The 13559-nt window shown below is 41.1% G+C and overlaps 1 protein-coding gene across 3 annotated transcripts; it reads right to left on the bottom strand.

Moving 5' to 3' along the window:
* Window positions 1-460: 460 nt before the first annotated feature.
* Window positions 461-13022, bottom strand: lancl1 (LanC antibiotic synthetase component C-like 1 (bacterial)). 3 transcript variants are annotated; one of them, XM_053615031.1, is made up of 11 exons: window positions 12908-13022; window positions 8109-8206; window positions 7901-8018; window positions 7119-7326; window positions 6884-7031; window positions 3478-3624; window positions 3185-3367; window positions 2774-2950; window positions 2023-2095; window positions 1575-1653; window positions 461-1115 (listed from the first exon to the last, which is right to left on the bottom strand). In XM_053615031.1, exons 1-10 carry the CDS (start codon window positions 13005-13007, stop codon window positions 1577-1579), a joined length of 1329 nt encoding a protein of 442 aa, XP_053471006.1. In that variant the 5' UTR covers window positions 13008-13022; the 3' UTR covers window positions 461-1115; window positions 1575-1576. The 3 variants fall into 3 exon arrangements, with proteins under 3 accessions (XP_053471006.1, XP_053471007.1, XP_053471008.1); XM_053615032.1 differs by lacking the exon at window positions 12908-13022 and adding an exon at window positions 9594-9692; XM_053615033.1 differs by lacking the exon at window positions 12908-13022 and adding an exon at window positions 8417-9556.
* Window positions 13023-13559: the final 537 nt, after the last annotated feature.

Below are 13559 nucleotides of genomic sequence, written 5' to 3'. Positions count from 1 at the left end.
CCTTGTGGCACCAAAACAGCTCTGACCCATCGAGACATGGACTCCACAGGACCTCTACAGATCAGATTCATCAGATTATTATTCCCGTCATGTGTCAATGGTTTTAATGTAATTGGTTTACATCTCCATCCATCCATTTTATGTACTGCTTGCCCTACACAGGGTCGCAGGGAGCCTGGAGCCTATCCCAGGGGACTCGGAGCACGAGGTGGGACACCCTGGACACACTCACACGGACACAACGGACAATTTGGAAATGTCAATCATACACGTCTTTGAACTGGATGAGGAAACCGAGGCGAGGAAGCATGGTGCGAACACACAAGCTCCACATAGACAGAGCAGGGCGGAGGTGGGAACGTAACCCCCAACCCTGGAGTTGCGAGGCAAACGTGCTAACCCCCAAGTACATCTCCATTAAGCATATTTTACTTGAACATAAATAAAGAACACATCATGATCATCTTCCTTTAGCCTTTATTAATATAATGAGCAAATGCAAATGAACACAAAAAAAAACAACAGTAGTAGTGCTGTTTCCTAAAAAAAACAAAACAAAAAAAACAACGGAATCTCTAAAATGATCAATTACTATTAAGACTCGCAGAGTACGCCTGCAGAAATACCAGAAATAATGGCGAATTTAGTTTAAAGCACTAATTAAGCAAGTATCTTCAAGTGACTTACACTATAATTGTTGAACAGCTCACTGTTATCTGAAAAGCAAATGCCGAGACGAGATACAAATACAAAAATTTTCACATTCCCATTTCTTGTCTAATTATTGAGAACAATTCACCAAGGCAACTCTCTAATACAAAGATTTCTAAATACAGTGCACAGATTCCGTTCGCCACTTCCTGTTTTTAGTTTTTCGATGGTAATTTTTCAATTGGAGACAAACTGGAAGCATGGACATGAAGAGTGAATAGGACACGGCAAAGGCATGCACAATTTCCCTACAGAATGGGGAGCAACAAGAACACGGCTGTGTGTGTGTGTGTGTGTGTGTGTGTGTGTGTGTGTTGTCTCCTGTCCTGGAGGACACTAAAGCTCCAGGCTGAGGTTTTGCACTTCAAGCGCTGATTAGCGTGCGACGTTGTGTAGCAGTGAACCTGTGATGCAACACAGCAGACCAAAACACATCAAGTTCAGTATCTTCATTTGAATATACACGGTTTCCGTTATGGTAATGCTTAATTACGGTAAAACACTTTCCAGATGTTTGGACAGACTGCATCAAAAATGTCATATATTATACACACACACACACACACACATCTTATTGTCTTACGCTGTAGGAATAAAACGTCAAAATTCAATAGCAATTTGTTTATTTAAGTGTTTTTGTTCATTTGGGTCTATGTGCATTATTCATGTCATGCCATATATCCTATATATAAAGTCAATTTGTGTGTCATTATAGTATTTGCTTCATACACTAAATCGAAACATCTCAATTTCTACATGATCTGCATTCCCTCCTATCCCTATTTTGAAACAATACAGCAGAAACACCAAAATGTTGATGATCGTTGGATTCGTATTAGATTAAAAAAAATTTTTTTAACTACCTTTACACCTCGAACGCTGGGAACTTGGCTCTTGACGGCTGCAGGAGATCGGCGAGGAAGTAAATAGTTCCGGCCATTCCTGCAACGAAGAAGAAGGAAAGAATTCGATACGTCTAACGCAACAAATTTGGTGAAATGTATAAATCCCCCCATAGTTTTGAATAAAAGATAAAACTTAATGATAATATGCAACATGCAAATATATGCTGAACAAAAAAATCAATCAATCACAAATTAAAACTTTCTCAGTAATACTGAATTACTGTAAAATGTCTGGGGTTATAAAGAATTAAAATATGAATATTTATCAAGAATACTGTCCAAATAGTTCATTTTTTTTTTTTTTAAACATAGAGGCATAACCCCTAATCCTGTTAGGATAACAAATGATGACTAGCGATAAACCACACTTCATCATCATCATCATTATATATTAAATAAAAAGTACCTTCAAAGAGAGAGAAAGGTGTGTCTGGAGTGCGGCAGCCATGTTTCCCATAGTTCATGCACCAATCTGCAAACTAACGACAGACACGTACACATCCCGTCCATCATCACAATCAGATATTATATTTCCCGTCTTGCCTTGACATTTTAAACAACGATACAGCTTTTGCTAAGTGAGAAAATAACCGCCAATAGTTTAATTGCTTTATGCAAAATACTGTCATATCAATTTATTTACAATACTTGTGCTATACATTTTTTAAAAATCGGCACTTCTGATGGAGACAGTAATATGCCGACTGCGTCCAGAATGCTAATTTATATCAAAACGTTAAATAGTAATCTAAATCCCAGTTTCGCTGTACTTGTTATATTAAAAAAACTGCGCGCATAATTATTAGGGAAGTCGGCATTATGTTCCGATCGTTATTTCTATGCAGCTCTTAATAATATAAACCTTAATGCTAACGGAGTATAATTTATTTTCAAGTCAAGTCGAATTGTTTAATGAAAGGAGGGTGTGGCTTAAAGTGATTAACACCCTAAATAAGGTGTGCATAATTATTAGGCAGCTTCTCTACCTCAGGCAACTACATATTCTTTTTTTATTATTATTAATTAATTACTTCATTTTGTAAACAAATTTTCCTGGGTGATTGACAAGTAGGTAAGTAATTACCCAAATTATTATTATTTTTTACAAATTTAAAAAAACCAAAAACAACATGTTCATATCCAGAAAAGGGTGTTACCACGCAGGCCCTGTAGAGGTGTCTGGGCTCCTGGGTGAGTTTGTAGAGAGCCAGAAAGGCGTAGGCGTTTCCTGCTGCGCCGTGACACAATCCGTAACCTTTCTTTAAAAGACCTCTGTGCCAGATCACCTCGCCGCACTGCATGGCGTCATGCAGGTACTGCTGCTCACCAAACACCTTTCGGTTAGGAAAGAAAGCGATAAACATACTGTATATAAACATATACTTATCCTCAAAGCGCTTCAGCGTTGTTTGGATTATCAAAAATCGATTAGCACAAACTGGACATGAACTAAGACAAAGGTCTAGTCTCTTACAGTACTCCTACAAGGTGTATAATAAAGTGGTAAATTAGTCAGGGCTGGTCTTAAACCGATCAGTTCTCTACGGTTTTGATTCTTTCGTTCGTACCTTGTAGGCCTGCAGAAGCATGTAGATGATTCCGGGAGAGCCGTGGCACCAGTGCACCAGGAGATCACGATTGTCGCCAATACATGGGGGGAAATTACCTGACGGTAACTTCAGCTGGCACACGTAATCCACGCTGGGCTTCACGAGGGCTGGCAGGATGCTGTGGTTAGAGATGAAACCGGGCTACAGGGATACAAAAAGAACTGCTTTAATTCCATTATGTAGTATTCGTACATTATATCAAAAACAAATACTGCTTTTTGTCAGATGATATGCCTGATGGTAGATTTTACCTGCATGAGATAGTAGTAGATGCCTGAAAGGCCATGAGCGGCGCCTACATAATGCTCCTGGTACCACTCGTACAGAAGTGGAGACTGTTGCTCCACCCTCATCCTCTGAGCCAGGTTCTGACCCGATATCAACACGGCATCACAGATCTACACACACACACACACACACACAGAACACAAGTCAACGATCAATAACTATTTTTTATTTTATCATTCAATAACAACTATCTACAAGCTAGAATACCTCCTAAAGTGTTGTGTGATAAAGCAGGTCACTGTTGTTAAAAAATGACCAATGATGATGTAAAAACATTCCTAGAATTATTTGAGATGTATTACACTAAGAGAGACTGAGGACTGGGATAAGGAAGACAAGTCGTTCAACGGGTGGCCATGAAGCCATAAGGAGACAGCATTTCAAGAGCATGCAGACCCGACTGAAGACACTGAAAACTTCTGGGGAGGCCAAAATGTAGGATCGCAACAGATTCCATTCTCTACAAGAGGACAACTATGATTGTCAGCTATAGTGTACATGGAGATAAGGAGTGGGTGAGCCTGACAAGTACCCTACAGGTTATTGGACTGCAATACACCAGGACCCAAAAATCAAGGCCTGTGTAGTGGGAAATTTAATAATCTGAAAATTACCAGTTCATACCCTTCTAGAAGGCAACTACCTGGGCTTTTCCTGGGCTCCTGATGGGGACTCTGAACCTGGGACACCACCCTTGGAGGACCTCAAGCCGGTTGTGACCACGGAGTGCACTCTTGGCTGAGGATAATGAACCTCGGCAGATCCATCACTCTAGTTCATCCCATGGTGGACTATAGGGAATCAATATACCAAGATCCACGAATCAAGGCCTGTGGTGGTGGGAAGTCACCTCGAAATTACCAGTTCCTACCCTTCTACAATGCAATTTCCTGGGCTCCTGATGGGGACTCTGACCCCGGGACATCACACTTGGAGGACCTCAAGCCTGTTGTGTCCACAGAGTGCACTCTTGGATAATGAAGGACATGCAGCTGATCCCAGAGATCAGCAGGTCATTAACCCTGCATCCAGTTTGTTTGGGTTCCATCCTCATGCAGAATGCCACCTGGCAAGGATCATATACCATTATGTAAAAAAACGTAGGCCAATAGAAAACAAACTTTTATAATCGTAAACACAGCAAGCTTTCCCGAGCAAGATGGATTGAAAAGAGTTCACAGAACCCTTTATCCTGGTGGCTCGGGAGTATATCTCAGGAACACTGGGCGTGAGGAGGGAATACACCCCGGATGGGACACCAGTTCATCACTGGGGACTGAACGCCATTAAATCAATAAAAAAAAAACGGAATGCCTACACTTGCCGTTTTGATAACTCTGCAAGTCACCCAACAAAGAGTGGAACTGGGATAAAATTTTCTGCTAATTCAAGAAAGTTCTATCAAAGCCTGGTTAAGGCACAGTATCTGGGTTACTGGATCGTCCACATCCTCATAAAGCCACCAAAAGGTAGCAGCAGTACAAAGCACCCATGGCGAGACAGCACCAAGAGGATGTCGACTTCAACCGATAATTCTATGTTCGCTACTGATATCACCGCTCACGCAAAGAAAACACATCAACACCAAGAATCACGTCTCCTGTTCTTACTCTTCATGATGAGCATGTCAAATAATACATGTGTCTGAACAGACTGTCATTACAGATTATTTTTACCAGTAAGGTAAATCCTCAAGTCTGACTGTGTTTTATTTAGTAATACAGTCCCCTCTGAAAGTATTCTTACAGCAAGGCCAGTTCTATTGCTTTCACTAGAACACTGAAGACATGTGGGTTTGAGACCAAAGGATGAATGTGAGGCTATAGATCAGTATTTCAGCATTAATTTCCTGATATTTACATCTAGATGTGTTGAATGACTTAGAATGTGGCACCTTTTGTGGCATACCAGCCAATATTTAGGTGAGCAAAAGTAATGGAACAGACACGTTCGAAGTAAATAACATTTAATATTTGAAATATATCCCTTGCTTGCAATAACCATATCAAGCCGGTGACTTTACTGGAGCTTATTTCAGTTGTTGGTTTGTTTCGGGGGTGGGGGTTCTCCCTTCGGTCTCCTCATCAGGAGGTGAACTGCATTCTCAACTGGGTTAAGGTCTGGTGATTGACTTGGCCAGTCTAAAACCGTCCTTTGTTGAGTCGGCTCAGTGTGTTTTGGATCGTTGTCTTGCTGCATGATGAAGTTCCTCCCGATTAATTTGGATGCATTTCTCTGTAAATCGGCAGACATTGGCAATGTTCCTGTAAACTTCTGAATTCATTCTGATGCTACTGTCATGAGTTCCATCATCAATAAAGATTAGTGAGCCTGCTCCAGAAGCAGCCATGCAAGCCCAAGCCATGACGCTACCTCCATCATGCCTGACTGAGGAGATTCTATGCTTTGGATCATGAACAGATCCTTTCTTTCTCCACACTTTGGTAGAGGTTCATCTTTGTTCCAGAACATCTGTGGGTCATCTCTGTAATTCCTTACGAAGTCCAATCTGGCTTTCTGATTCTTACAGCTGATGAGTGGTTTGCATCTTGTAGTATGGCCGCTATATTTCTTCTCTTGGAGTCTTCTTCAAACGGTGGATTGTGAGAACTTCGTTGATGTCACAGACATTTGGGGTTTTTCCTGCACAGCTCTCACGACATTTCCTTCATCGGCGGCTGTTGTTTTCCTTGGCTGACCTGTTCCAAGTTTGGCTGTTATGTACACCAGTGGTTTGTTTCTTTTTCAGGACATTCTAAATTGTTATACTAGCTATGCCGATGCTTGTGCAATGGCTCCGACAGATTTTCCCTCTTTTCTCAGCTTCAAAATGGCTGGCTTTTCTCCCATAGACAGCTCTCTGGTCTTCCTGGTGATTTACCCTTTTTAACAACGAATACAGTTTTCACAGGTGAAACCCAGGGCTCAGACCAAGAGTAGACATTCAGAGATATTAATGCTCTAAACAATCAACCTAACAGGACATACCGGGACAGCAAGAAACGGTCACGTGTTCCAATATTTTTAATCACTTGAAAAAATGGGTGGATTCAAACAAAATGTGCCATGTTTTAAGTTGTTTAACACGTTTAGATGTAAATATGAGTTATAATAATGCTGAAAGCTGAAATTCTGATCTCTCATCTCATTCATCTTTTGAGCTCAGATCAAAATGTCTTCAATGTATAGCGAAAACAACAGAATCGGCCATGCTGTTCCCAATCCTTTCAGACGAGACCGTATAAGAACAGATTTTGATGTATAAAAAGTGTCATAGTTTTAAATGTGTGGACGGCGGATGAAACAGAATAACAGGGCAAATTTTGCATAACTACACAGTATTTAGAAAGGAGTGACAGGCCTAGAGACCTGCTGAATGTACGGTGCTGGGATCTTTTCCTGCTGGAACTGCTGGTTGATGAAGATGAGGGAGAAGAGGTAGCCCACACGGCCATACAGCAGCTCGTTTGGGAGGCTGCCTGAACCTTTTACTACTGATTTGTAATACTGCATCAACCTGGGAATGTGCAATACAACAACACAAAAATGAAGCCAAACGACTCTGGAACTTTCTGGAACAAACAGAAGGGATCATGATCTTAACCTGTTGATGCACTCTTCTGACTCCTGGGTTCTCTGTAAGCGGTGATAAATTACAGCGGCCACGGCAAGCGGCCCCGCGTCTCCACATAGGAACGTCACCCATCGCTGGGTTAAACTCCTCAGACTGCGGTCCACGTGCTCCAGCGCCCTCTGCAGGAACGCAGGGTCGCCATAGACCGAGTGAAGGTGCAGGTAAAGCATGGCGATGCCTAAACGCAGAAACAAACAAAAAAAAAAAAATCAATGATGTTGTGACTACAGGCTTCAAATGGTATGAATTTACACATGGGGTCTAGAAGTATTGGCGCCCTTGGTAAAGATCTCGGTGGCTATTAAGCGTAACTTTCCATCAACGCCAATTTCTTCTTATAATAAAAATACATTCTTTCCAACTGATTCGTATAATAAAATCGTTTATTTATTTATCAATTTAACAAATAAAAATGCCATTATTTATTTTTGTTTGTTTATTCATTTATTTATTTATTTCTACAACAAAATAATGTATTCAATTCATTCCAAGGTATTCTTATAAACCAACGATACTAAATAAACGTAAATACTTTTTTTCCCCTCTCTTCTGGTGATTCTTTTCATGCTGGTGTATAAACTCATGAATTCTATAACACTAATAAGTGCTTATAGTGAGTAATTTTAAAAACAGAAAAAGGAATAAAACGTTGACGAAGTTAACTGATTAGTTTGTAAACTTTGAAGCAATCATTTTGATACACAAGTTACCAATTGTCCAATCAACCGGTCTCGCTGCGATTTTTCTCGTACCTGCCCAGCCTGTGTATCCGGTTCCATCGCTCGGGTCGGCAGTCTTCAGACCGTTCTCCATCACGGCCAGCAGCTCTTTAATCTTACCGCTGATACGACCTGCGAAAGCAGGTGTGAGCTGCGTACAGAAAGGGTTCACAATTTAGAAACACAATTAAACCTCCAACGCTCATACAGTTAGTTATCGACCAAGGTGCGCGCAACTCACTTTGCCTTGAGAGTCGAACAGGTCCTGTGTGCTCTCGGGCCCATTATAGTCCAGATAGGGGTTCTTCAGAGCTCGCTGGTCAACCATCTTCCACCTCGCTGCACAGGATTGCAGTACAAGACATGATCGCAGGTTAGCTTTTAAGCCGAACAACGAACCGGCACTGTTATTGTTTGCAGAAACATGACTAGTTATAATACAAGGTTTCGTCAAATCCAAATTAACTGCTAAAACCAGCAGAGTGTGGTGGTGCTTTTTTTAGAAAAACAATGAATTTATTCAAAAACACATCGTATAGGAACCAGAACCTCATCTGTCCTGCTTGACCCCTAACACTGGAGACTCCTGGAAAAATGTCACCGTTTCGATGATGCCACGCCTTTTAAATTGCGTTATTTCGAGACTGTGACTGTAGAAACGATTCATCTCAAGTGCACCTATTATGTTTTTTTTCTTCAAAATTACCTCATACAACATGTTATATCGCTTTTTGCGAATGTAAAAAGTCTGCAAAGTTTCCAAAATTAAAGCGCACGACAAAACGGAAGTAATTGACTCCCAAAAGAAGGAACTGATTCTGAACACCTGAAACGAGTCGTTAGTAATTCCAGCCGTTACTTCCGGTACTACACCTACGTAGGTTTAGAACAAAAAGCCCCGGAGATGAAACGGGTTATGCTCGAGGGCGTTTCCTTTTTCAAACACGCCAACAGACCGACATCTGACCAATTAGAGCAGAGTATGCTCTCTGAAAGGAGGAGATTAGAATGAATCATTTAGAACGAATCATTTAACGAGTCGTTTGTGATACCGGGGAAAAAATGATTTTTGTTGTTAATGCTGCAATTTAAATTATGAGCACGTTAAAAATGTGTTTTGTTTTTTTTTGACCTTGGAAGCATGCAAATCTATTGTATGAGACCTTAAATAAAATTTAGGCACGTTTTAAACCCATAATAGGTGCATTTTGAATGAAGAAGGCGGAACTCCTACGCGGCGCTGTGTTGTAACGGGACACGTTTTACAGATGTGACACGCGCGCGTGCTTTTTTTTTTTTCCTTCAAAAAAGCTTCTCCGAGATGCCATTTTGGATCTGTGTGACGTATCAGAAAATAACTCCGGCCTAAAACAATGTGCGTTTCGATTTAACGGACGGCTAGTCTCCGTTAGTCGAGAATAAAGTGCGGAAAAAACACAACAAGAGCATATGTTGGAGACGGGTATGCGTTAGCGTTAAAGCTAAGCTAAACAGATATTAACTCTTTTCCTAATAAAACAACGGTCATTTTTATCTACGGCGCGCAGCAGGAACAAGGCATGGCGTTTATAAAAAAAAAAAAAAAAACGTAGTTTACTCAACGACGTCTAAATATGTTCGTCCAAGCTAGGAAAATTCACCAAAGGTTTTAGTTATGAATGTAAAACGACATTTTCGATGTAAAAGGCGAATGATTTAACCGAGCTACGACGCAGCGAAAACGTACCGTACAAGTTCGTGCTGAATCCCAAATAACGCTACGTTCATTATGTGCGTGCACTAGCTAGGGTATGACATAACGCATCCTACGGTCTCCGTAGTGCACTATTCTATCCAATCATCCCTCGTTTGGGACGCGGCCCCGGTTGTTTGCGTCTTCTTCGTGTCGCTCTGTTTGACGCGCTGCAGGCCGACGTTTGAGATCACTGCCACCTGGTGGACACGTGGCGCAACATCACAATCTGTGCAGCGATTTAAGATGAGATAAGATCAACTTTATTGAGCCCACACTGGGGAAATTTCCTCGTTACAGCAGCTCAATTACACAAAACACAGATAAGAAAGAATACACATTAGATAGGAATAGAATAGAAAAAATCTCTCTCTCTTCCTCTCTCTCTCTCTATAAAATATAGGAATAGAATGCGCCGGATGACCCGCAGGACTGCACGTTTTGTACATCTCTCTTATCTGACACACCCAGTTCAGGTCTTGCAGTCTGTACTAATGAGCTGATGAGCTGAATCAGGTGTGTTAGATGTACAGTGCTGGGGGTCTTCCAGGACAGCTTTGAGAAGCTCTGGTCTACACTGTATGCTGGGACACTAGCAGTATACATTTAATTTAAAGTTCATTTAAATTTCACTTTTCACGACCCCGTGCTTAACAACAGTCTGTTTTCCAGCGTTAACTCTGCTGCAAACCGGAAGTACGGCCGCACCGCTGTGTTTTCAGTCGTCCAGCCCTCTAGAGAGTACTTGTTCACCAGCTGTAAAACCGGATCGGCTTCCTGACATTGCTGAATTTCTCATGAAAGTCTCGTTTCAGTAGCAGGTGAGTTTGAGACGACTGAATTCGCGTACAGGTTCAAATTGTCTTCATTTTGCTCTTTGTCTTTGTCTCGTTTTACCCCCACAGCTGCTCTGGAGAGGACACCAGTAGTCGCAATGTTTTTCCATGGAACATGTGAAACAGCATAAATGAACTTCACGAGTCTCATACGCAGTCTTCGGATACACATTGGTGGTTTGTCTAGGTTTTTGGAACTCAGGAGAGGTACCAAGGGTTTGTGGAAAGGAAAGACCTACCAGAAAGTCAGAGAAGCACTCACGAGCCCAGACGACAGCTACAGCCTCTTTTTCAATTTGCGCATATCTCCGTTCAGTGTTTGCGAGTCCTCTTGATGCACAGGCTACGGGTTGAAGCTGTTTGTCAGCTCGCGTTTGTAGTAATACGGCTCCTGTGGTTGCTTTTGGATCATAAAGATCAAGCCCAGGGGGTGCGCCCTCTGCTCCTGCTCTCCCCATGCCCACATATTCTTTTTTCTCTGAAGGAGATCTCTTGAAAGCTGTGTCTTCTCCGCTAGGTAAAAACTTCCCTAGGTGATTTATCGTTCCCCTGAATCTCCTCACTTCACTTGGGTTTGTTGCCTCGCTCATATATGTGATTGCTTGCACCTTTTCAGGATCTCCTGACTCATCCAGTACCTGCTCAAAGAACCTCACACTCCTCTTAGAGAATTCACACTTCTCATTGACAGTAACGGCTTCCTTTCGCAGTCTCATCAGCACAGCAAAGAGACCTCAGTCACGTTCCGTCCGGAATGCTCCAAGAGTCCCTCTAGACAATCCAGCATCTGCTTCCTGGGAAATGTTCTGAAGCTGAAGATATTCCAAAACAAAGTCTGGTGAAGGAGAACCTTCCGAAAGGGGTAATAAAGGCGGTGAGGAGGGCTGTGATAAAAGTATCTGAGTCAGCGTTGAGTTTTTAGAAGACTTTGGCTCCTTCCAGTCGACCTGGAGAATGTTCCGCAGAAGGAAGAACGTATCTTTGCCTATTTACTGCGCCGCTGGGTTTCAGAACAACGACCGTGCCTGTGCAGCAATCAGTTGGCTGTTCTACTCTTCAATCACGCCCTGACTCTCCGTGCATTCCAATTCCTGTTTCACTTTTGACATTAGTGGTAGTGGAATTTGACAGGGCGTTGACGGTAAAAAAGGGCTTGGGGTCTGGCTTTAGGGATATCTCATGCTCTCCATGAAATTTTCCCAGACCCAGTCTTTTAAATGAGTCACGACTGTCAAGGTTCACTGTATCAATTCAGGCAATAATGTCTAGAGCATGGATTGCTGGCCTCCTGAAGTTTTACTTTTTGAGCTGATTTGAACTGTGCAGCTACCCTATCTTGGCCTGGCCCCAGACAGTCGGGACGACGTGTACTTTATTTCCTCAAAACTCAACTCCCCTCCATTAGGGGCAGTATTTAACCATCTCAATACAACTTTGACTCTACGCACATACGCAATCGTATGTTCGTATATTCATAAAAAAAATTAAATCCGTTCTGTGATCATACTGTAAGAGGGTCAGCGGAAACGTTTCATGCTGGATCGATTTTTGAGATGCCGTGAAACACTGAACGACAACAAGCTCGTCTGACAGAGAAGCTCCAAGCTGCATTTCAATGTTTTGTTTGTTTAAGGCATAAATCTGGCATCTTGAGAACCGAGCTTGGGGTGAACATGAAGAGGAGCTTAAATTAGAGATGATGTGACGTGACCTGCAGGAGAGCTCTTATTCCTCACCTTATTAATTTATTAATTCCTACAGAGAGAACTGTGGCTTATTGGATTTTCATTTAGCCTTTGTGTATTGGCTGTAAATTAATGTTTTAATAATAATAATAATAATAATAATAATAATAATAATAATAATAATAATAATAAGAAGAAGAAGATGATGATGATGAAGAATGAATACCTCCTTATCCTGTATGAGGGGAAAACAGTTTGATAATAAAATAAAAACTGCTGAGCAAGAACTACACACACACACACACACACACACACATGGAATTAAAACTCTAAATAAGCAAATGATATACATAAAATAAATGAATAGAAATCGGAATAAAATATATTCTAAAATTTAACATAAAGAAAAAGATCGTTTAAACACCTTATTTGTACATATAAATAACCCACACAAAATATTCTAAAATAAAAAATGAATAAAGGAAATTGCAACACACTAACATTTTTCTGCTTTCTTGAATTTTTTTTTTGGAAGCAAAGTCAATAATCGAATAATCAAATTCAATAATGGCATCAAAAGAAATTGTATTGGTTATGTACCGATTGAACACCGATTTATTTAATTGAAAGAAGCATTTCATAACAACGTGAAACCCCTGCGATCATGGGCATGTATCTGTAGATATAGCAGGATGAATGCAAACCCCACGCGAACGCAGGAAAGATAACTATCATATCACGTGTGATTGTCGACCTGTGCAAGATTCTCAAAACAGACCACGCCTACCCAATGACGCAATATCCGTTACGCTGTCCTGCAATCCCTGGGTGGAAAAAGTGCCTGCCACGTAACCGCATCGTTTTGAACCTGCTACGTCATCATGCATTGCCACAAAAACACAGGAACATCATCAGGGCAGGGGAGCTTTACACATTCCAGTTTGTCGGTAAAATGACAGGCTGTGTTTTTTGAGAGAGAGAAAGAGAGAGAGAGAGAGAGACTGGTGAAAAATTACTGTTTATAATGTAAGCGCTAACAGGACCCAACCTTGTGTCATTGATTACATATCAATGTATCAACATATCAATGAACGATACATCAAAGTAATTGGAAAATCGCTGTTGTATAACACTTTCCAGGTCGCGCTGTTATACAAAAAACAATGCATTCTGGGGGTTATGGGCACTCCGCTTGCACGTTGTGTCGCATCACACCACCCTAGCGTGCAATAATTTTGCATAACAGCATGGACTGGAGTGTGTTATTGGTTACATAAAATAGTCTCTTTTTATGTACAGGATGTGTGTTTTGTGTCATGCCGTGTTCTGTAACATCCGTGGTTACAGATAAAAAAAAAAAAATAATAAAAAAAAATCCGTGCAAAAATATATTAAATAAAAAATAAAGCAATAATAATAATAATACCACCAGGCCGCTA

Source organism: Ictalurus furcatus, chromosome 26, assembly GCF_023375685.1.
Source record: "Ictalurus furcatus strain D&B chromosome 26, Billie_1.0, whole genome shotgun sequence".
NCBI lineage: Eukaryota > Metazoa > Chordata > Actinopteri > Siluriformes > Ictaluridae > Ictalurus > Ictalurus furcatus.
Note: the sequence above shows the minus strand (reverse complement) of the source record. Positions and strands in the feature narration are given on the sequence as shown.